This window comes from Ooceraea biroi, chromosome 7, assembly GCF_003672135.1.
Source record: "Ooceraea biroi isolate clonal line C1 chromosome 7, Obir_v5.4, whole genome shotgun sequence".
Lineage (NCBI taxonomy): Eukaryota > Metazoa > Arthropoda > Insecta > Hymenoptera > Formicidae > Ooceraea > Ooceraea biroi.
The window spans coordinates 9,841,728-9,863,444 of NC_039512.1; the positions used below are offsets into that span (position 1 = coordinate 9,841,728).

A 21,717-nucleotide genomic window follows, 5' to 3' on the forward strand; every position below is an offset into this window, starting at 1 on the left:
TGAAGAAATGATAATGTGCTGCCTAATGGGTCAAGTCAATAAAATCATAAACGGCTAACGAGCGGAAAGAAGCAGAGACACACACACACACACACACGCGCATACATACATTCTTTTTCTCTCTCTCCCTTCCTGGTTAAACGAATTGAGCAAATGTAATTTCCTAAGTGGTATTTCGACGATTAAAACCGTGAAGGAGCACAAGTAGTCAAGCAGCAGGTAGTTACGGCTAATCTAAAGCAATATATCCGCAGGTGAACTAAATTCACCTAGGTAGGCGTGCGTGCGTGCGTGCGTGTGTGTGTGCAAGCGCGCATGTACGCATCATCGCGACATGTATTTTTTATAATCGAACGATCGAACGGGTGGAATGGGGAGATAGGAACGTTTGAATAATCGGGAGAGAGGATCAATTATAATCGTTTAATGATTCACAGACGGGGAACGCAGAGAGTGACATTCACAGACGAGACATCGACAACAAGCAAATGAGATTACACATTAATTGAATCGCATAACGGTGTCGATTATAAACAGCGCCGGGCGTGGATAGAACGGGTGGAAAAAAATAGAGTTAAACTCGGGGCACATGCACCCTTCGGTACTCTCTGATATGTATTCGCGTTCGACGTGCGTCGTCCCGTTGCGCCCTCGCTTCATTGCCTCATCGTTCGCCCTTAATTCTGTTTCCGCTCATTTTATAAGCTCGTCATCTCCTCCGGGGAAATTAATGCGAAGACAGTTCGAGAGCACAAGTGACTCTCGCAGCTACTTGATCTTGAAAGCTCTAAGTCGGACAGCTTGTTAGGAGATAAAGAAGGTTTTCTTTCTTCCTTCCCTCGTCTTCCCTTCCATCCTACGGTCGGAAAGTTCAGGAACGCGGATGAACGGTTGCGGATAAACGCCCGACGAGAAGTTTTAATAATCGTCGGGCGTTTCATCGAGATTCTCCTCGTAAACTCGCCTCTCTCCGTCCGATAAATCGCTCCCGCGGTGTACCTATTCTCATGCAACGCTAGTTTTCACCTAATCTGATAGCGCTGATTGATCTAATTTACGCGCAACCGGCCGAAGGGACGTCGCGGAGGGAATTCGATCGGGCACGGATCGGCGATCATTGAAGCTAATAAAACGTCTAATCGCGCAGAATTATGTTCTCTACTAATGTTGTACGTTTCTACGAAACATTAACAAACAACGACGTCACGCAAGTTCTCCTGCTAGACACGAAGCGAATTTTAAGGAGCGACGAGACGCAGTCCCTACGCTCCGTATTATTCCTTAATGCTAAATTATTCCTGCTAGTTGCCATTAATACTATTAATTGCCATTAACATTGTTAAATTAAAGTGTATCATAAATCATGTCATTTGCTAACGTCAAGTCGATAAAAATTGACGCACGTTGTCAACCTTGTCATTTGGAGTTGGATAGACTTAGGGCCACTTCGACCAAAGTCTAGTTAATTTAATCTTCGATTAACTCACTCTTCGTCTCTTTCTAAGGCAGGTAGTTAGAAAAGGACGAAGAGTGGGTTAAACTACGGTTAAAGTTAAACGACATTGGTAGAAGCGGGCCTCAAAGTGATTCTTTTAATTGTAAGATTCTTCGCGCTTTGCATCCCTAAACTCCTCGACGGTAGCCATGTACGACGAACTCTTGGACGCATCTCTCCCGTTTCTCCCCCGTTCCAGGCGAACCAGGCGCCTATTTACCAAAGCAGGACACAGCGTTGAAGGCGCACTGCTTCCAGTAGCTCCGTTTACGCTGTAAATCGCCAATGTCCAGTTGATTGCGGAGGCGCTTCACGATCTGCTTGGTGAACAGGTAATTTATCAGGGCTGTCTCGATGCTGCCGTCGTCGTCTATCAGCTGGAACAATTATAGTGCCTAGCTATTTTTTGTCTTACCACAGCTAATACGGTAACGTAATGGATCGAGGCAACTCATAACCCTGAGAAACAATTTAATATAACTCAATTTAATCCGATTTAAGGGGGGAGCCTGCTTTAGAACGCTGAAAATAAGGTATATTTTACGAATTGTTTTTGGAGAAACTATACAGCGGATCATTATAAAACTTTTATGCATTTATTAGTACATGTTTAAAGATTAAAAAAATTATTTTTTTATTTGAATATATCGCTTGTAGAGGTCGTCCTGGAGAAATCTTAGTGCAGCCGCGTCGCCGGCATTGCAAATTGCTGAGCATTCTCCTGCCTCCAAATTTCGTCTAAACTGAAAAATTGAAATATCTTCTCGTTATTTATGAATTCCCATCGTCGATGAACCAAAGAGAGAAGAAAAAAGTTGAAAAGTGCCAAAATGGTGGAGCTTAGAACACAAAAGTACGATTTTTAGGCAAAGTTTTTAAACTTTTTCATGCAAAAATAATTGTTTAACTTAATGTTTTTATGAATATTAAAGGTTCATCGACGATGGGAATTCATAAATAACGAGAAAATATTTCAATTTTTCAGTTTGGATGAAATTTGGAGGCAGGAGAATGCTCACCAATTTACAATGCCGGCTGCACTAAGATGCCTCCAGGACGACCTCTACAGGCGATATATTCAAATCAAAAAATAATTTTTTATCTTTAAACATGTACTAATAAATGCATCAAAGTTTTATAATGATCCGCTGTATAGTTTCTCCAAAACAATTCGTAAAATTATACCTTATTTTCAACGTTCTAAAGCAGGCTCCCCCCTTAATTTAGAATCAATCCGATTTCCATTAATGCTGCAACATGCATGATCCAGTCCGGCCTGTCATAAAAAGTTGTGATTTTGTAATCGCAATGCTAGCAATTCTCGTTGAAGTATGATGATTCGGAACCGGTTTGACATGCGCCGCGATCACTGCCGATTTTGTTGATTTTCATGATTGCAACGTCAAGATATAAGCGACAACGCAATTATTGCTTGATAAAGAGTGAGAGGAAACCAGCGACATCGCACGAGCGCTTTTCGTTAGCGAGCGACGTAAATGGGGCGTAAACTCGTCGGACAAACCCGTCGTGTTTATTGTCAATGTTGCTGCAGTCGTTTACACAGTCGATTGACATTTATTTCAGTTTTCCGGCGATAAAAGGCGGAGCGATGTAGCCGCGTAATTGCTTTCCCGCGGTCGCATCGTCGCTCGTTAATGCATGCGAACGCGCGTGCATAAGACCGACCAGTGTGCTGATTCGCGTAATTGCGAATTAACGTGATAACGCTGGTTTCAATCCCGGGGAATCCTGTCAGGGAGTAATATACGAACTGATGTACATTTGATATTTTAATTTACCTCCTTGTTTATTATATTTTCCTTGTTTTTCAAATTATTTATTATATTACGTCTTTGGCGTCTCGTTCCGGAATGCATAAATTCGACCGCTAATTTTGGATCATACACTTTCGCGTTTTTCAATATTTCAACATCCAAATCATTGCGAGTAAATATGTATTGTATACGTTAAGCTGATCATAACGCAAACGGAAGCACAAATGCGAATCAAATCAGATTTGATGTTGAATCGCAATGAAATGAAATCACGCAAGCTGATATCTAAAAGTATTAATTTTTAAGACTGACATTTTAGCTTTGCTCGATTGTTTAACGAAACCCCAGAGATTCCCTCTGGAATTTATTACGAAAACGCGTCTCTACAGATTTCCTGACAAAAGTCAACGCGTATCGAAAATGCAAGTGTTCCGAATTTGCAGAGTTGAGAAGATCCCAAAGGTAAATTAAAGTAGCACAGGAGTGTGACTCGCTTCGTGATTTCACCTAACTCATGTGGGAAATCTTCTTGTGGCGTTCCTTATCTCTTTTCTTTATCATCTATCTTTCACAATGCACGGAAGATAGATTCGTGCAACGCATGCTCTCAACAAACACTTCATACAACCGCGTTTATCATGAAATTTTCACGAGATCCGTCCGCTCTTCCGACGCCCGGAGCAAGTATCACGTAAGCAAAGCTCATGTATATTCGTCTTGCGAAAGCTTGCGCAATGACTGCCAAAAGCGGGTGCACGGTGAACGTTTCTATTTTAATCGTCGCTTCGTCTGAATTTGTTTTTATTTTTGTTACACCTTTTCTTCTGTTGTTTGACGAAATCTCTGATTCGAGATTGAACGATTTGCCAATACTTCGTTCACGACTCGAGTGCTAAATATCGAGATATGTCGCGAGAGTGCGAAAAGCCTCCCCAGGCGGTGGCAGGAAAGGTTGCAAAAATCCGATTGTCGTTGACGGATTATCGATTATCGGCCAACGAACTTATTGGCCATCGCTCTATCGCTGCACTCGCTCGACTATTTCTCTTTGCTTCTTCTCTCTGAGATTTTGATTCGTCCTTACAGTTCGACGTAAAAACAGCGGGAAGCCTCGCCGCGAATAAAGCGGCACGTGAATCCAAATCATTCGCATCGAGCGCGTTGTTCCTCCTTTCTCTTCATTATTCATCCACTTTGCATAAAATTAAATTCAGCTGGAATATTGTTTAACCGCCGCATAATTCGCATTTGTGTTTGCAATATATACAATGAACATCTTGATAAACACGTAAACATCGTCACGCGCATGTTCATTTGTGATAGGATTCAAGATTGCGCACTATAAGAATGCATCTCGATGAAACATTGTTCTGTGTACCATTTTCTCGCGCGACTTTTCAAGCAAAATAGACCGCGAGGAGAAAGTAGTCAAGCGCGGTTGCTTTTTATAAGCGCGCCCTGCCCTGCATTTCCTCTCGCATTCGTCTCGTTTCTTCGACAGGCAAACGACGGGGTGTTTTTCTCATCTTTCTCGATTTGACGCTCGAACGAAGGTTCTTTCTTCTCTTGCTCCCAGGCGTGCCGCCTGGCTGTACCGTTTTTTCCTTCTCGTGTGTCTACTTCATTTGCAATTCAGGGACACCACGCGCAGTTACGAAACGCAGACGCAATTTCTTCGAACATTTATTCCGCACGCTGCGGATGGAAAGTATCGGGAAAAAGCATCAACATTTTCATAAGGTTTCCGCTCTGCCGTTACATCGTTATTCCGTTTCTCTCTCTCTCTCTCTCTCTTGCGCGCGCGGAAACCGGAAACGCAGCAAGTCGACATGGTATATTCGTTACTCGAAATTCATTGAATAACAATTCACCGATCTGCCGAATAATTGCATCGGCGCGTCCGATTGCTCTGATTAACATTCAACTACCAGTCCCGGATCTTAGAAACGCGCGAAAGGGCGGGAGAAGTTGCTCCAGGTTTTCCCTCCACGCTGTCGGAGTTCCAATCCAGCAACAGATGAGTATTTGTATTTTTACTGCGAGCGCGGGCACTCTCGCGATGGAATTCTTAAATCGAACGTAAACATCGCGCGCGACGGAAACCGCGATACGGAAATCGAGAAACGATACGCGGGGAAGTGAATTACTCAATACGCCCGTCGGGGAGGCGAGACGACGCGTGAAACCCACGCACTTACCGTCTTGCGAGGACGGTGATATAAGCGCACGAGGAGGCAATCTTTTTCCCGCCCTTCATTTTTCTCTTGCCACGCGCGTGCAAGGGTCGTGTAAGGAACCTTAGTGGCAATCTGGCGCAACGCTCGACACCCAAACGTTCTGCTAATCCCTCGCGGCTAGAATCAAATTAGACGCACGATGAGTCATCCCCGAGCACGTCGTTTTAATCGTGACGTTGATAGCGCAATTCCTTCTACCGAACGCAATTTTATCAGAATTTCACCTGACAGAGACAGTTTGTCAACTATAGCTATTTATCGAGCGCGATTTCCCACTTCGAGCATTCGGAGAACCACCACGTCGGGTCCGCCTCGACGTGGCTTCGCAGAGTCAAGGGTCGGGAAATGCGTTCGTCGGCGCGGAGGATATCCCTTTTTCCCGATCGATCTCGCTTCGCCAGTCCGATTGTAAAGCGATGGAGAGCGAACAAAGACGTTTTTGACAGCTGTCACGGACCCCTCACAGCGTCCAATTGCGCTCGCCAGGTCGGCAATCGAGCGGAAGTTCTCCGAAAGAGGGGAAAAACCCGCGTCTTCTTCCTGGCATTTTATTTGCCGGACGTCGTTGAAAAAGGCTTGATGGCTCTCTCGAGCGGTCCTGATTTTTCCGCCGCCGCGCGGTTCCACAAAGTGCGTACCTTCCGGGAAATCCGATTACAACGATTCAAATCCGCGAGCTTGCGGTTTTGCGGATTTCCAAGCCGCAGTGGCTTCAATAACTCGCCGCTTTTCCGGCTCTTGATCATACGCCGGTCGGCCGGAAAAATGATTCCAAAGACCCTCCGTCCCTCGACAGGATTCTCAAATGTCGCGCGGTTCCGCGAATAAAGATCAGCGACTGCGGACTCGTTCTTTCCCTCGTTGATCTGTTGACCGCGTGCGATTTTTCAAAGACCACATTAAGGGAGTCTCTCAGGTCTCAAATAAATGACGTCTCGCGTATCATCGTATCGCGCATTAAAGTGGAAGAGCATTATTTATCTTTCTTTCATACTCACGTCCACGGTGTTCAGAAGCCGCTCTTTGTCCTTATCGGTGGCTGGCATCGCCGCCGACCATTCCGCCAGGACGAGGAGCACCAACGCCAGTGCGATCGCGCTTCGTACCGATAGCATCATCTCGAATCTGGAAGCGAAAACGATCGAGAATTCAGTTGCGTGACGTAAACCACTTGCACTCGTCCGGATCGGGAAATCGGGAAGTAATATGATGATGATGATGACGTAAATCTTGGTGACCCGGGCGTCACGAGTGGTTTGATCGACGGGCACGTCTCGTCGTTGTGACGCCCGACGCGATATGGACGCCCATCGAATTGGAAGCAATTCTGATCACCGATAGCGAGCGAGTAATGACGACTAATGGACCAAGTAATCCTTCAAAGCAGTTTAGTTCGCAGATATGTTTCATTTTTTATTTCTTTCGGCAGTGCGACGCGAAATGCGCAATGATCTCTTATCTCTCTCTACGTTTCGACCGAGTGTCGTTCATCAAGTTGATTTCACATGGGAGTCGAGTTACGGGGATTTCTTTCGATGGCGTTTTGATGGCGAAGCGGCGAAAGGGGTCGATGCAAGATATAAATACGTGCGACGCGGGCTTTAGATGAAAAACGAAGCCCGTGCGCGGTCTATTACACAATCTGCTAATTGGAAGAACGATTGATACGCATTATATTGACCGGCGTGCGATCGTTGCGGCCGCCGCGCGAGGACAATTTCGAATCACAAAGCTCGTGGCTCCTGTCGCGCGGTTTGCGCGTATTTAATTCATTAATTAGAAAAGGTCATCGCGATAATTCGAGCGCGAGCGCGCGCCGAGACGCCCAGCGGGCACCCTGTTTATCAGTGCTGGTACGGATACCGGACACCAATTATCCCGCATACTAAAATAACAACAATTATTAAATAACAAAATGCTATGAAGAACGATGGTCTGACGGGAGAAATAAAATGGCAATTAAAAATTGACGTAATAAGTTTCGCGACTACTACTTCAACGACGGATCACAGGGTTTATTCGCGTGACTGCGGAGAGACCCGAAAAATTTGTTATAAAAATATTTGTGTCCGTTGCAGATCCGAAAAAAAAGAAAATAACGAAAAGCTCTTCAAGCCTATCGAAGTCAGTTTAGTTGACGCCGAGCGCAAACATTCAAAACAATTGGTGCCACTAATGGCTCCATTACACCTTTTCCACTTGAAAGAAATACTGCGATTCCATTTAAAGAGAAATTCAAACCAATAATGTTATTTGAGACAGAAAACGACAAATGCATTGTCGCAAATCCCAATAGCTTATGCCTTAACGAACTCAATATCGATTTTAATTTATTATCTTCGAAGAATTCCTCTTTCTATTATTATTGTATAAATCTATTATTGTATAAATTACTCTAAAAGCGTCTGACTTTATATATATCATTTATAAATATCATTTTCAATACCGACTTGAAGTTAATAGATTTTCTAAACATAAAGCATTATATGAAACCATGTCCGATCACAAAAGTTCTTTTCTACTGATACTGAGCGCGTACATCCCGCTTTATAAAAAAGTTTATTTCATTTCTTATCTATATAATTGTACCTTTTTCACATAGGAATTTCAAACCAAGAGATGCCAGCGATGACGTGTGCGTACTAACGCGGAATGCGGGAAACTAGTGAAAAAAAAGGATCAATTTGTCTCCGTTTGTTCGCCTGACGCGCGTGAACGGTTAAATTACGCCGTGACTCGCAAACGAGATCGGGGGAAAACGTGTGGGAATTCGAGAAATTTATACCTCATGTGCGTTTACCCTCGTCGCCATCGTCGAGAAGGGTGAACGAGAACTTAATTATGAACAAATCGTGTTTATTTTTGACACTAGCGTAGTGGTTGTATACGCGGAAATGACGTTCACGCAATTAGAATTCTTCTCTATTAACATCGTGCGAACAGCAACGAACACTCCAAATTACAATTTCATTTACTCTATTTGTTCCAATTTATCTAATCTAATGCATATAATTACGCTTCCTGTCGTAAAGAGTAAATGTATATTTGTGTATAGTTAATTTGATCAATATTTACATAATTACTCTGCTTAGCGAAGGTAATTACGAGAAACATCGAACTGGAAAGTCGTGCGGGTATCCGGTGCGGAAAACGTGTATTTCTTCTATTGCACATTTCGAAAAGTGAATGGGGATTTAATTACAAAGTAATCTTTTCCAATTTTAGCATTAAGTCAGCGCTTGTATGTTTCACCGCAGATCTGATCATAAAAATCCTCTCACTAACACCTCTATTAATTCTCTTTATTCTGATTATTTACTTATAACAAATTATTTACTTATAAAATTATTCCTTCTTTTATAAATAGAGAATAAATTTAATAAATACGTGTCGATTTAATCAACATCTCCTTAATTCTTTTTGTAAAGAAACTGTTGGAGACGTGGGGCCAGAAAGTTGCGTAAAAATTCAAAAACGGCTAATATCCTTATTGCACTTTTCAAAGAAAGAATGCAAAATTAAGTAGTAATCAAAAAGTAATTCTTTTCAATTTTCTTAGCTCAGTGCTCGTATACGTTTTATCGCAGAAACAATGTCTGATCATAAAAGACCTTTTCCACTGACCCACGCTTGCTACAACGCGCTCCCTAATTTGATTTGTTCTATGTGTTATACTTTACCCAATTTATATAATTAATTATTCGTAAAGTTACTCTTTTTAGTTGCACTTGAAAAAAGAAGATTTGTACAATCCATTTAATCAACATCATTTAATTACTTCTCTCCGCGAAGAAACCGCGCGCGCGAGAAATGCCGGGAAAGCCGCGCGGGAATTCAAGAACGGACTTATACCTCGTCGTGTAAACTGGTATCGCCTGTTGTGCCCTTGCGGTCTCGAAGGGTGAGCGAAGAGCCAGAGGGTAAGTCGGTGAGGGTTCTTGCAGGAGTGCGCTGTTCTTCCTCTCGGCAGCCGTCACCTCGATGTCTCCACGACAGAGTGACCGAGCTTGGAGCACGCGACCACTTTATACCCCGTGCCGTACCGTGCCGTTGGCGAATGGTGGTGGCGGCGGCAGTGGTAGCGGAAACCCACCCTTGCGGGGAACCCACACCGCCGCCTCACCCCCTCGGCACGCAACCCGATGGACTGCATCTCTCCGTTTGCCGGATGCAGCGCGTAGGCATCGTCGTCGATTCTCGTCCCCAGACTTTCGACTGATACATCTCGAGTGACACGTTCGGCGTCCCTCACATGGGATGGGATTGAATTACAGAGTTGCAAATTTAGTTCCCCATTCACGTTCTCCAGTTTGTCGCGTGAGAATTAATAGCGTTTACTATATTATGAACAATCGAATGAGAGTGCGTTTTTATGATCGAACAGATACTTCGTATCGATGCAATCTTGATTCTTTACGTAATCCTTTATATAATAATTTCGAAGTATTCTTTAAAGTTCAGCAATATCCCGCGAGACATTCTGTGCTTATCGGCAAATGAGTTTTTCCCCAAGATCCATTTTGCAAATTCTAGCGCAGAATAAAAGAAAATTAAAAAAAAGTCTCCCATAAATTTAGATGACTTCGAGCACTTCTTGTACTTCTTATCTCCCAATCATCAAGCGATTTCGTAATTCTGTTGCAGAGCAATGAAACGACAGGCCCCGGGCGGGCAAGTTATTTGGGAATCCGCGGGGATCCCCAAATAGCACGATGAGCGGCCTCCATCGAATCTTCCTGTATATCGTCCGACACAGTAAGATTACATTTCCTAAAGGCTCGCACGTTCATTTCCTATCACATGTGCGATTAAATATCTCGCGCGTTATCGATCGCCGTGCTGTTCCGCTCGCTCGTCGGGAAAGTGCTATGAAAATGTCTTTAAGCTGTTGTCTCAGCGTGTAAACCGCATTCTTGCCGGGCGATTACGTCTTGGCCTTAACGCGTTGTAACATTGAGGGAAAAGCTTGCGAGAAAATTAGGTCGACGGACATGCAAACGAAATTACCTAAGAAAATGACAAAAAGACCGGTGTTCTAGTAAGAGGAATACCAACGAACTAGTTACGAACACTAGCACAAGTCTGGCTATTACTCTCCTTCTCTTTTTCTTTCTTTCTTGCTGACTCTCTCTTTCGAGCGATTCCCGCGATGCACTGTAAATGTGTTAATCATTATGATTCGCTTGGGAACGATTACGCTAACTCGCCACGAGTTCTAACGGCGCTTCTATCTTGCACTCGCCCTTTCCGTTTCCTCTCGCTGTCCCTCTCTCGAAAAACTTGCACCAGAGTAATTTGATCGCTTTATCGTTTGTGCGACACGCGATCGAGGTATACACGGTGTCCTGGGACCGTTCCAGGACATTCACAGTCCCTTAACGAAGAAAATCCCGCGTTCTCGTTCAGTTTTTTACATCGTAATGAACAATGCACCCACATGAAGTTTTTTCTTAAAATTTCCTCTTCGGAATAACCATATATTAAACATAAATCTTTTCAGCTTTTTTGACGAAATTCAAGGCGACAATCTGTGTAAAGAAAAGCAATTTCAACATTTTTTTGCAACTCTTGACTATGTTGTAGACAGCTTCATATGTAACTTCATACTTTCAGAATGCTCATATTTCTTCAGCAAAAAACTCCGTGATTTGAAAACCAAACGGATTTACGTTTCAATCCAATATTTTATTTGAAAACCTTTCCAAAGATTTTCGTATTTGTCATTGGCACGAGAATTTTTAGTAATGATACATTGTTCTTGCTTTTATTAAAATGCGTCTATATTTTCCTTAAAGTTGAAAAAATATGTACACGATTTTCCAGGTTCTGGTGCGACTACCTTTTTTTTAATTTTTTCCTGCGACGCTATCTTTTGATGAGTTAAGAAGATTTGACATTTCATGATAAACAACAAATTTCAAAGTACTAGCAGTCATTAGTTCTGCTATTAAATGTGTCAGTACCTTAATGACCACTCATCAAAAGAACACTTTGTACTTCGTACCGCATACGGAAGATCAAACAGACAAGAAAATGGAGGATTGCAAAAACATACCGATATTGATCCGGATTTTATGAAAAACATTGTAACTAATAATGAAACATGGTGTTTTAGATATAAAATTCACAAAGCGACAGAAGAAATTGCGCATGCAGAAGAGCCGGATCTAGACATTGCTCACTGTTTTCTTCGATTAGGAAAGAATCGTCTACAAGGAATTTATATGGAAAGATCAAACAGTGAATACCGATTATTATTTAAATTCTAAATCGTTTGTGGAACAGGATTCTTCAAGTTCAGCCTGAGAGGAAAGATCTTGGTCGTTTCTGCACGATAATGCACGATACACAAATCCAAAATCTACGCGATTTCATAACCAGAAAAGACATCGTGCCTTTTGTATTCACCTGATTTGGCTCCATGTGACTTCCAGTTATTCTTAAAATTCAAATTGGCAATGAAAGGAAAGTGTTACGAGACCATTTGCGACATCTAAAAAGTCTCAATCGCGGTTTTCGAAAACGGAGTACATTGACGGTTTCGAAAAATTTTTTAATCACTTCCGACGTTATATTGACTTAGAAGAAGAATGTATTTTGAATAAAAAATAGAAATAAAAAATAATTGACGCCTTGTATTTTTCCGGTACTAATCGCATATACCCAGATGGATTTTATACTCGGACGCGGATTTTTTCTCCCCTCACAGAAAAGATAAAGAGAAAAAGTTTTACTTGTTCATCCTTTATTAATACTTGCCGTATGTGCTTTGATATGTCACGCTAAAAAATGTATCACTATCGATTAATATGATATTATATATACGTATAATAAATTTCCAAAAATCTGTTACTTATTAAAAGCCGCAATTACAATATCAAATTTAATTAAACTCCGATTGTGCTTTTATTTTGTAAAGGTCCCAGATCAATAATGAATAAATTATTGCTATCTCTATTTCCATTATGCGCCATCTCTATTTCCTTTTAATAACACGCATATTTCCCTCAACGTCCCACTCAACATAATGTTCTTGACATTTAATATAAAATACAACGCTTTAGTCTTTTTCAAACAGTAATATTTTGGGTTTCATTTACAGAAATGCTTAAAGATCCTTCAATTGCTCATGACAGCGCAGATAATCCTTGCACAAATTGGACAATGCTTTGCGTAGCGTCGCTGTGGTTGGAAACGATAATTTATTTGTTGGTATTCCTCGCCGTTGGCGAAGTGCGAAGAGAAACAGAAGGAAGCACGATGTTTCTGCGTCACCTGGACATCGACGCGCACGTGCGAGCATACTCCTTTCGGGGAGCTCTTTTATGGTGCCCTTTGAGCAGCTACGCGAAGGAACTGCGGCTCTGCCTGCGGTCTGACTGCGTCGTTTGCAAAGTGGACACAGCGGTTGCGGCCGCAAAGTCGAAAAGGAACTCTGCCTCAAGGAATGCATCGCAAGGAAAGTCGCCGGGAATTTCAATCGACTGCGCCGCGAGATAAACGGATAAACGGATAAACGTAGCTCGTCAAGGACACATTTTGATACAATCAGAATTGCGTTGCCGACGCAATAAACTGCGTTTATTGCGTTTATGGGATCATAGCTTGAGCATCAGTGGGGTTTTGAGCATCGTCAATTCATTTCGCAGAAATGAAGATCCTGTTTACAGCTGCGTCTCCCTGTTAACAAATTCGACTGAAACGAATCTTAAGATGATAAGGCAATAAGCGTGATGAATAAATTTTGAAAATCCTCTGTGCGCACAGCATATAATTTAATATCAAATTGAAAGCGCGGAATCCGCAGATATCAAACGAGAAGAAAGAGAAATCCGATATTTGCGACGTCATTCGTATGTGCAATTCAATTAAGCAACTCTGATAAAGTTTAAATGATCTACTCTCCGACTAATCGTATATGAAATATGGCATGATTGTAGAAGTTCGAAATTTCATCTCTGTCATCTCCGAACGCTAATCGCTTTCCATTTAAAACGTATTATACCCTTTTATAACATATTATACCCTTGTGTGAAATTTTCGTGTTTGAATTTTTGTCTTATTGTTAGAATTAGTTTTACAGAATTTGCCCTTAAAATTATTACCGATTTTGGAATATCTTGCACAGTGTGCGAGCGATATGTTACACTGTGACAGAAAACAGTCGTTCGTGATGCGCGATTTTATCTTCTTTCGATTTAATTTTAAAATTTGACAGTATGATGCGCGAATTCTCTGAATTGCACTCAGCTAAATTGAAATTTCAAATGGTGTAGCTCAGTGAGCACGTTTTTTAATCAATTCGAAGTTAATTTTGTCGAGCTTACAATGCAAGCTTCTTTGTAGTGATAATAACGTTCGCACAAACGTTTAACGCTTTAAGGTACTTTATTTACAGCTACTTAACAATATAGTCTCATAAATACATACATATTCTCTCATATACACTTCGAATACGGTAGCAGTAGTTGCGCACACGCGCGCGGACACACATATATATATCTATGGCGAATATAAAACATTAAAAATATACATAATTTACAACAGTAGGCCAAAGGTGGTAGGAAAAATGGACACCGAGAAAATATTCGCACGCTTATTTGTACGTCACATGTCATAGGTAGGTATCCCTTTCTTTTTTTACGTTTTCTTCTTTTTTACAAATTGCCGTCGGAGTGGTATCGGCGATGATCGCCGTATATGTTCTATAACTTCATAGTTGGCCCCACCTGTTAACATTAACATGTCCTTTCTGCAAAACTCCGTACTTTATTCTAGTCCTAATCCTCCGATGGAGATTTTTCTCTCTAGATTCGTGGTTGAGTTAGACATCGTATATGTACAATTGGAGGTCAAGTATTGGTCGCCGGAAATGGAGAAAAATCTCTAACTAAGTTCGAAGCCCGCACCAGCCTGTATCGCGTATAAGAGCTTCTCACGCAGCGTCTTCTCATCCTGGAACTCAGGAAGTTTCAGCAAGTTCATACAGGTACTCGAGGTCGGTAAACGATCGACGCTGCCGGCGTGCTGAATGCAAAACGGCGGGTCGAGTTCCTGTAACAAGGTATAAAAGTAGGCTATGTATTGTATACAATCTTGATTTATATTCTGTAAGGAAATACAAGGAAAGTGCAATATAAAAAATTATTATAAATAAATATTAGGAGTGTGATTTAGTTTTGAGGGTTTTGCAACAGATGGCTGTAGTGTCAGTTTGTTCCAATAGCTGTTTCCGATAACTGTTGTTTCTTACAGTCTTGACATTATCCATGACATTTAGTAGCATTATAGCAATAGATGCAATAACAGTCGTGTTTATATCATCGTAAAAATGCAACTTCCGAAAGCTCTTTAGCATTTTCGACATGCGTTGCTTTTGTTTTTTAATCAAAAGAAAACTGCGGCTGACGGTTATAGAATTCTTGTGGAAACTTATGGTGATTCTGCCCCATCAATTAAGACCTGTGAATACTGGTTTAGACGCTTTAAAAGTGCTGATACTGATGTGAAGGACAAAGAACGCTCGGGACAACCAAGAAAGCTTGAAAATGCAGATTTCCAAGCATTATTGCACGAAAATCCAACAGAATCCACTTCAGAACTTGCCAGAGCTTTAAATGTTGATCGTACAACAGTTACCAAACATTTACATGAAATGGGAAAAATTCAGAAGGAAGGGAAATGGGTTCGACATCAATTATCGAAAAGTGCCATTTGAACATTTGCATTTCGTTGATCGCCAGGCAAAAAAAGAAGAGTCTTTTGTCTCGGATTGTTACTGGGGATGAAAAGTGCATCTATTTTGATAATCCCAAACGCAGAAAATCATGGGTGGGTCCAGACCAATCATCAACATCCACTCCGAGACGCAATATTGACGGTTCAAAAGTAATGCTCTGTATTTGGTGGGATAGTGTACTATGAGCTGTTAAATCCGCATGAGACTGTCACGGCTGATCGTTATCGACACCAATTGTACAAGTTGAAGCAAGCATTGGACCAAAAACGACCAGCAATTGCGAGTAAACGACGGAAAGTGATTCTTCTTCGTGACAACGCTCGACCTGACGTTGCGTTATCAGTGAAAGAAACACTATTAGAGCTTGAATGGGAAGTCTTACCGCACCCCGCGTATTCTCCGGACATTGCTCCGTGCGATTATTATTTGTTCCGGTCGATGCAACACGCTTTAGAGGATACACACTTTCATAATTTGGAAGAAGTGCGAAAATTCGTCGACGAATGGATCAACTCAAAAGAAGAGTGATTTTATCGTGGTGGAATCGATCTCTTGCCAGAAAGATGGGAAAAAGTTGTAGAAAACGAAGGAAAATATTTTGATTAAGGTATTCATTCATTATCATATTTAAATACATGCGTTTTTGAGCAAAAAAAACCCTCAAAACTAAATCACACCCCTAATATAATAATGTAACCAGTATAAAATATACTAATAAAATATTATTAAAATTAATCTAATTGTAAATCAAATCTGATAATCATTATTTATGAAAAATTGTCAAGACAAATGCACTTGCGGCATACCTTGAATCCTAAGAGAGGAGGACGACTGCAGCTGGTGACGAACTTTAACAATTGACCCTTCTGCTGATCGTTGAATTCGTTGACAACCTTCCAAAACACGACGATGGTCGGATGATCGGGTGAGTATCCACCCGTATAATTTGTATGCAGCTTCAGGTCGTTCACGTCCACGGGAATCTGCGCGCCCGATATCAGCACTTGCAGTTCCTTGTTGTTGAACATCTGCAGCCAGTCGAGTGGCACCACACTGCCGATTCCCTGCTTGAACGCGTAACACTGCGCGCGTATCTGCTTGTTCAGTTTATAATCGGCCATCAGGTGAATGTACTCGATGCGATTGTGATTCGTTACAGGAATGTTGGCGCCGCACGGCTTCAACTCGTCGATCCGTCTTTCACCAAGCTCGTCGGTGAGTACGGTGAAGTCCAATCCAAGATCCGCCACGTCGCCCTTGTAGCTCTTCAAGTAGAGGAGATTGCGATACATGATGGGGTCAAGGGAGGCGAGATGGTGCACGTCCACGTCGGACTGGCGGCCGACAATCTTCGATAGAAAGAACTCGGCGAACGGTAACTCGACCAGCAAATTCTCGTACAGCGCTTTACCAAGAATCCTGCCGATGAAGTAGTAATGCTTCGGGAAGTCCTCGACTAGCAGATGCACCGTGGGATTTGGGTACAGCATGTTGTCCTTGGTGAGTTTGAAGAAGCCGCGGTTTGGATCGAAACTAGTTTTCAGCAACTCGGACAAGAACTCGCGAAACAGACCGCCGCCGTCGATGCCGGCCTCCGGCAATCCCACGATGCTCATCAGCTGCACGCGCATCTTCAATCGCAGCTCCGGCTCGTTCTCCGGCGAGAGTTTCTCAAAGGCATCCTCGTAGAGGTAGTTTCGTCTTACGCAAATCTGTATCGACGGGCCCTGCATAAAGTGCGTGAGCTCGCCCTGCTGTTCCGCCTTGTCCTTGTAAATCAACGACTGGAACACCATTACGCGATTGTTGAACGGCACAACGAACGGAACCTCGCGCAGCAAGGTAAGAGTCCGCACTTCTGTTGCCGACAGGGGCGGTCCCTCCTCAAAATCCTCCCTCGTAAAAGCCCGGAGATTCTGAAAAGGGACGTACCCCCGCAGTCTGCGACGGTGGGACGCGAAGTCCTGCGGTTTGTCGATGGGAATGACGACGTTGGACGTGATCCAGTGGCCTTCCGGGCAGAATTGCCGTCTGAGATCGCGCGTGTGCAACTGACGCAGCAGGCTCACCGTAACCTTAAAACAAATTTATTGCAGATAAATACGAAGGTAAAGTCTTAAATATGCGACGTACTTTTCGTAAGTACGGAATTAAAAAAATATCACAGAAATGCAAGGTATTCTATATGATTAATTATTTATAATAATTAGGATTATTATTCTAAAGATTTATAATAATAATAATAAAATGATAATAAAACCTTAAACAAGTGCGTCCAAATTTGTGTGTCGTGCTGACTCTGAACGGCGGATATAGGACCCAATATGGCGTTCTTGTAGTCGTCGCGCACCGTGGGCCGCGAATCGGGAAACGCGAGTTCTACCAAACCTAGACAGACACCTTTCAAGTGGCCAGCCAGAACCGCCAATTCCGCAGTGGTGAATGGCATGGCATGTTGCTGCCGATTGCTCGACGGCTGTTCCGCCGTGGGTGTCTGCTCGAGGAAGAACTCAGTGTCGTGCAGCGTGGCGATCAACAGACTGAACAGTGAACAGAACACTGCCAGCAATGGGACTATCCTCTCGGTGTCCTCCGCCGAAAGGGCGATTCCGCGCGATATGATTTGCATCAGCGGCGTAGCGGCAGCGCCGCCAAACAACGACGTCTGGCGGACGGACACTAGACTTGTCCACAAATGTTTGAGGAACATTGGTTTGAAGGCGAGCATGTAGAGCAACTTGTACTTCTGAACCGCTAACTTATTGGCAATGAGTAGATGATGGCACAGCCGGCACAGTGGTTGCAACAGCGCGGCAGGATATGCTTGATTCTGTTCGATTGCCGATAATATGCTGGTTACACGCTGCTGCTCGTTCAGCATCTCGATACAGTGCTGCAGAATGTCGACCTGCTCCTGATCGGCCATATCGCCGTCCGACTCATTGTCCGAATCGTTATCAGCCTGCTCCAAGACACTCCGCCCGGCCATCAATGGCACAATGGTCGAACTCAGGGATGCCAGCACCTGCAGGTAGCTCGTGAACGCATCCTCGGATTTGTACAACGCTATAAAAGACAATACAGCGATTTAATGACAGCCTAACTCTTCGTTATCAATATCCCAACATGAAATTACTTGCAAATTGGAAAAAGATCGAAAAAAGGTTCGCCTAAGAAATTTACTGAATAAGTAAATTCGCGGGTATGACTCTCGTGTCTTTTAGTCAGTGTGAAATTGCAACGATGCTTTGCCGGAAATCGCTCGACTTGCGAATCTCAAAGTGTTGGTATTGAATATTCGAATAAAAATTTGAATTAAATGAAATAAAATATTAATAGATATCAAAGATATCTTTGACGTTACTTACAGGACTGGTTAAACGAATCCAACGACAGGACGCAATAGAGCAGATGTATCGTGGATTCCAGCTCGAGTCGATTGATGCAGGCGATCAGGTGAACGTACGGGAAGTCCTTGAATTCTGCCAACGCCGGCATGACGAACATGCGAATTGGATCCGTCAGTCTGGGCGAGAATATGCTCTTGCACAGCTTCTGCAGCACAAGAGCGGAGAAGTCGTCCTTGTGATCTACGTACGAGATCAGATCCACCGGTCGTTTGATCATGTCCAGCAGGCACTTGGAGATCGGCGTCGGCGCGACCGACGTCGCTTCCGCCATCGGTGGCACTTTCTCGTCCAGAAGTTTTCTCAACTGCTCGAAGTAATTGTGCTTGATCAGGTAAACGAATATGTTTTCCAGGTGCCGGTAGCTGTTCTCGCGCAACACTTTCTCCGTGTCCTCTCGCGCGGTGAACACCTCCAGGATTCGCAACGGTATTGCCAAGGAATATGCGCCATCCGACAGTGTTTCTGTGTTGTACCGCATGCACATACGAAGGATCCATCTACATCAAAGGATTGCATTGTATTATACAGAATACTTTTTTGTTATTTATAAAAAAATATCTGCTATTCACGTTTTGAGACCGCACGATTGTCAGTTAAATGTTAACGCAAAGTATTAATAAGAAACAGGCACTAAGAGCAAATTACTCTTGAAATTCATCACGATGCTCACCGTAATCTCCACAACCATTGCAACGAGCTCGCCGACTTCAGTTTAATCTCTTTCTGATGCTTCAGAAAATGTTGGAGCATCCATATGAGCCTATTAGCGTCCGCTGTGTAATCGTAGAAGAACAGCAGCCTCCGCAAGTAGGGCACCAGTTCCTCCAAACTCAAATTCCTGCGTCCTACTGCCTGTTGAGCCTCATCAAATTCACGCCGCTTTTGCGAACACACCACTTTACGAGTGACAAAACCACGCACATATGCCTGTATCTTTAATGCCGCATTGTGCTTCTTGCGCTCCTGCTCTCGCTTCAATCTTTCCAGGTGCGCGTGCTGCAGAAGAACCGATCTCTCGTTTCGTCTACTGGCGCCTGATAGATTCTGCTGTGGCTTGCGCCTGTAATCTCCCTCGAAGCTATACATGCTGACTCATGATTGATTACCCTGGAGTAATGTATAACAATATTATTATAACGTTATTAGAAACATCATTTGAATTCTCATTTGCATTTTTTCTTCCAAACTAACATAATTTTTGTTTCACAAATATATTATAAATATTCTTATATATCATGTACTCATTATATTAAATATCAAATATTGGATTTATTGCAATATATTGTTATGCATAATAAATTGTACTCTTTAGGTATAATACATATTATCATATATGTATTAATTTAAATATATTCTAGTATATTGTTATTGTACAATATACTGCTCTAGATATGTTAGAACACGTTGTTACTGCACGATGTATTGTTTCGAATATATTATAATATATTGCTGTTACATTTAACTTATTATCATCACGAGTTTCGTAATAATTTGTCGCGTGTAATCATACTTCTTCAACATGACACTTACTATTGATGGCAAATAAAAAGCAACACTTATGTCAATAAACTACAGAACGGAGCGATTAATCATCTTCACGTCTGCCGAACGATCCGCCTTCCAGAAACGTCCTCCACGATTAACACATTCGCGCTTTTGCTTCCAGAGTTCTTCAACACGCGCGAACGAATGTCAAGTCGAGAGTTTCTTCTTTCAAACTTCAGCTTTTTCCTTCCGCGGAAGGTTAAGCCCCAACGAACGTTCTCGAACGAACGTCGAGTAATTCAAATGAAATTAACGAATTCGTATAGCTGCGTAAATCACCAATCAATCCGGATCCATCATTTCGGCGAACGTGGACGATGACTCGCAATGGATCAATGGACTCGTGTGGTTTTATATGCGCCCAGTCATCGAGCCCTCGCCATATTTCGTCCCTCGCGACTAATGCCGTCTGCTCGATCGTAAGGACGCGCTCCTGCGAACGTGATCGCGGCGCGCACGGTCCAATCTCACGGCTCGATCTAACACGACACCACGGCCTCACAGGTCCCGCTATGCTCGAGGCCTTGAGGCCCTTGAGGCCCTTGCGCCCCAAGAGGTTTTTCCCTTCACCGACCAACTCTCGCTGAAGCGGTCGCAGCACTGTGCGGCGCCGTGCTCGGGGCACTCAGCACCCCGGGCGCGCCACTGCATACTACGCCCTTGCGAATCAGTCGGGCCAATCTCAGATTCGAAAAGTGGCGCGAACGTGGACGTGCGGTTTAAAAATGGAAATTAGAGAAGTATTGCTCGTACCCATACAGCGCGAAAACATTTCAGAAATATTTCAGAAGTGTTTCATCTGACAGATGAAAGCATCTCATAAACATTGCAAAATGTTTCTGCAACAGTTATGAGACAACTCCGGAATAGCAAAATGTCCGCGACACTTGCATTCAAAACCTTATAGAAAGGTTGCTGAAAGGTATAGATCAATCTGCAACCTTTCTGAAATATTGCCGAAAGATTATTAAAATAGCTGAAATCTTTTTGATATATTACTAAAGGTTAATTGAAATAATTTTGAAACTTTCCTATGATGTTGCACACAAATTACAAAGCTCTTATTAAAATAAATTGAAAATACTTGAGAAATTATATTTAAATTTATTATACGAGTATTCAGAAGATTGCAAATACTAAAAAGTTATAATAAAAATTATATATAAAATGTATTTATTATTTTTATTGTACGTTTTTATTTAATATTTGCAATCTAATTAATATAATAAATATGATTTCTGAAATATGCTTAATGAAAAAAATACATAATATATATATAAGATGTATATAGATATGCATATATATCTATATATATAAGATATATAGATATACACATACATAGCTGAACCAAGTATTCACCAAGTTTCCCTTTAAAAAGCGTGAATTGTTGGCACATGACAAAGAGCCGTTCTTATATTATATATTTTCCTTTTTCTTCCTCCAAATAGTTGATTAAAAGGAAAGAATGATATAGATATATAATTCTCTGTTCAACCAACACTTATATTTGAAAGAA

General features: G+C 42.3%; 2 protein-coding genes and 1 long non-coding RNA gene across 3 annotated transcripts; 1 reads left to right on the forward strand and 2 right to left on the reverse strand.

Annotated features, from left to right (window-relative positions):
* Positions 1 to 410: 410 nt before the first annotated feature.
* LOC105279905 (allatostatin C) lies at positions 411 to 9,512 on the reverse strand. The gene is made up of 3 exons (XM_011340022.3): positions 9,360 to 9,512; positions 6,506 to 6,632; positions 411 to 1,872 (listed from the first exon to the last, which is right to left on the reverse strand). The coding sequence occupies exons 2-3, from the start codon at positions 6,623 to 6,625 to the stop codon at positions 1,708 to 1,710; spliced, it is 285 nt and encodes a 94-aa protein (XP_011338324.1). The 5' UTR covers positions 6,626 to 6,632; positions 9,360 to 9,512; the 3' UTR covers positions 411 to 1,707.
* Positions 9,513 to 9,625: 113 nt separating this feature from the next.
* LOC105279904 lies at positions 9,626 to 12,132 on the forward strand. The gene is made up of 2 exons (XR_002193293.1): positions 9,626 to 10,262; positions 11,331 to 12,132. It is a non-coding gene; the product is annotated as an uncharacterized LOC105279904 (long non-coding RNA).
* Positions 12,133 to 13,880: 1,748 nt separating this feature from the next.
* On the reverse strand, positions 13,881 to 20,823 carry LOC105279903 (ubiquitin-protein ligase E3C). The gene is made up of 6 exons (XM_011340021.3): positions 20,187 to 20,823; positions 19,327 to 19,763; positions 18,615 to 19,153; positions 17,507 to 18,312; positions 16,053 to 17,321; positions 13,881 to 14,561 (listed from the first exon to the last, which is right to left on the reverse strand). The coding sequence occupies exons 2-6, from the start codon at positions 19,740 to 19,742 to the stop codon at positions 14,394 to 14,396; spliced, it is 3,198 nt and encodes a 1,065-aa protein (XP_011338323.1). The 5' UTR covers positions 19,743 to 19,763; positions 20,187 to 20,823; the 3' UTR covers positions 13,881 to 14,393.
* Positions 20,824 to 21,717: the final 894 nt, after the last annotated feature.

Bases quoted from the DNA above. Each gene is read 5' to 3' on its own strand.
- LOC105279903 (XM_011340021.3), bottom strand. From the start codon at position 19,742: ATGTATAGCTTCGAGGGAGATTACAGGCGCAAGCCACAGCAGAATCTA. The intron at 18,313-18,614 runs GTAAGTAACGTC...TGTCTTTTATAG, and splicing joins GGATTCGTTTAACCAGTCCT to CGTTGTACAAATCCGAGGAT. The intron at 14,562-16,052 runs GTATGCCGCAAG...ACCTTGTTACAG, and splicing joins CTCCTCTCTTAGGATTCAAG to GAACTCGACCCGCCGTTTTG.
- LOC105279905 (XM_011340022.3), bottom strand. From the start codon at position 6,625: ATGATGCTATCGGTACGAAGCGCGATCGCACTGGCGTTGGTGCTCCTC. The intron at 1,873-6,505 runs GTGAGTATGAAA...TAATTGTTCCAG, and splicing joins GGCTTCTGAACACCGTGGAC to CTGATAGACGACGACGGCAG.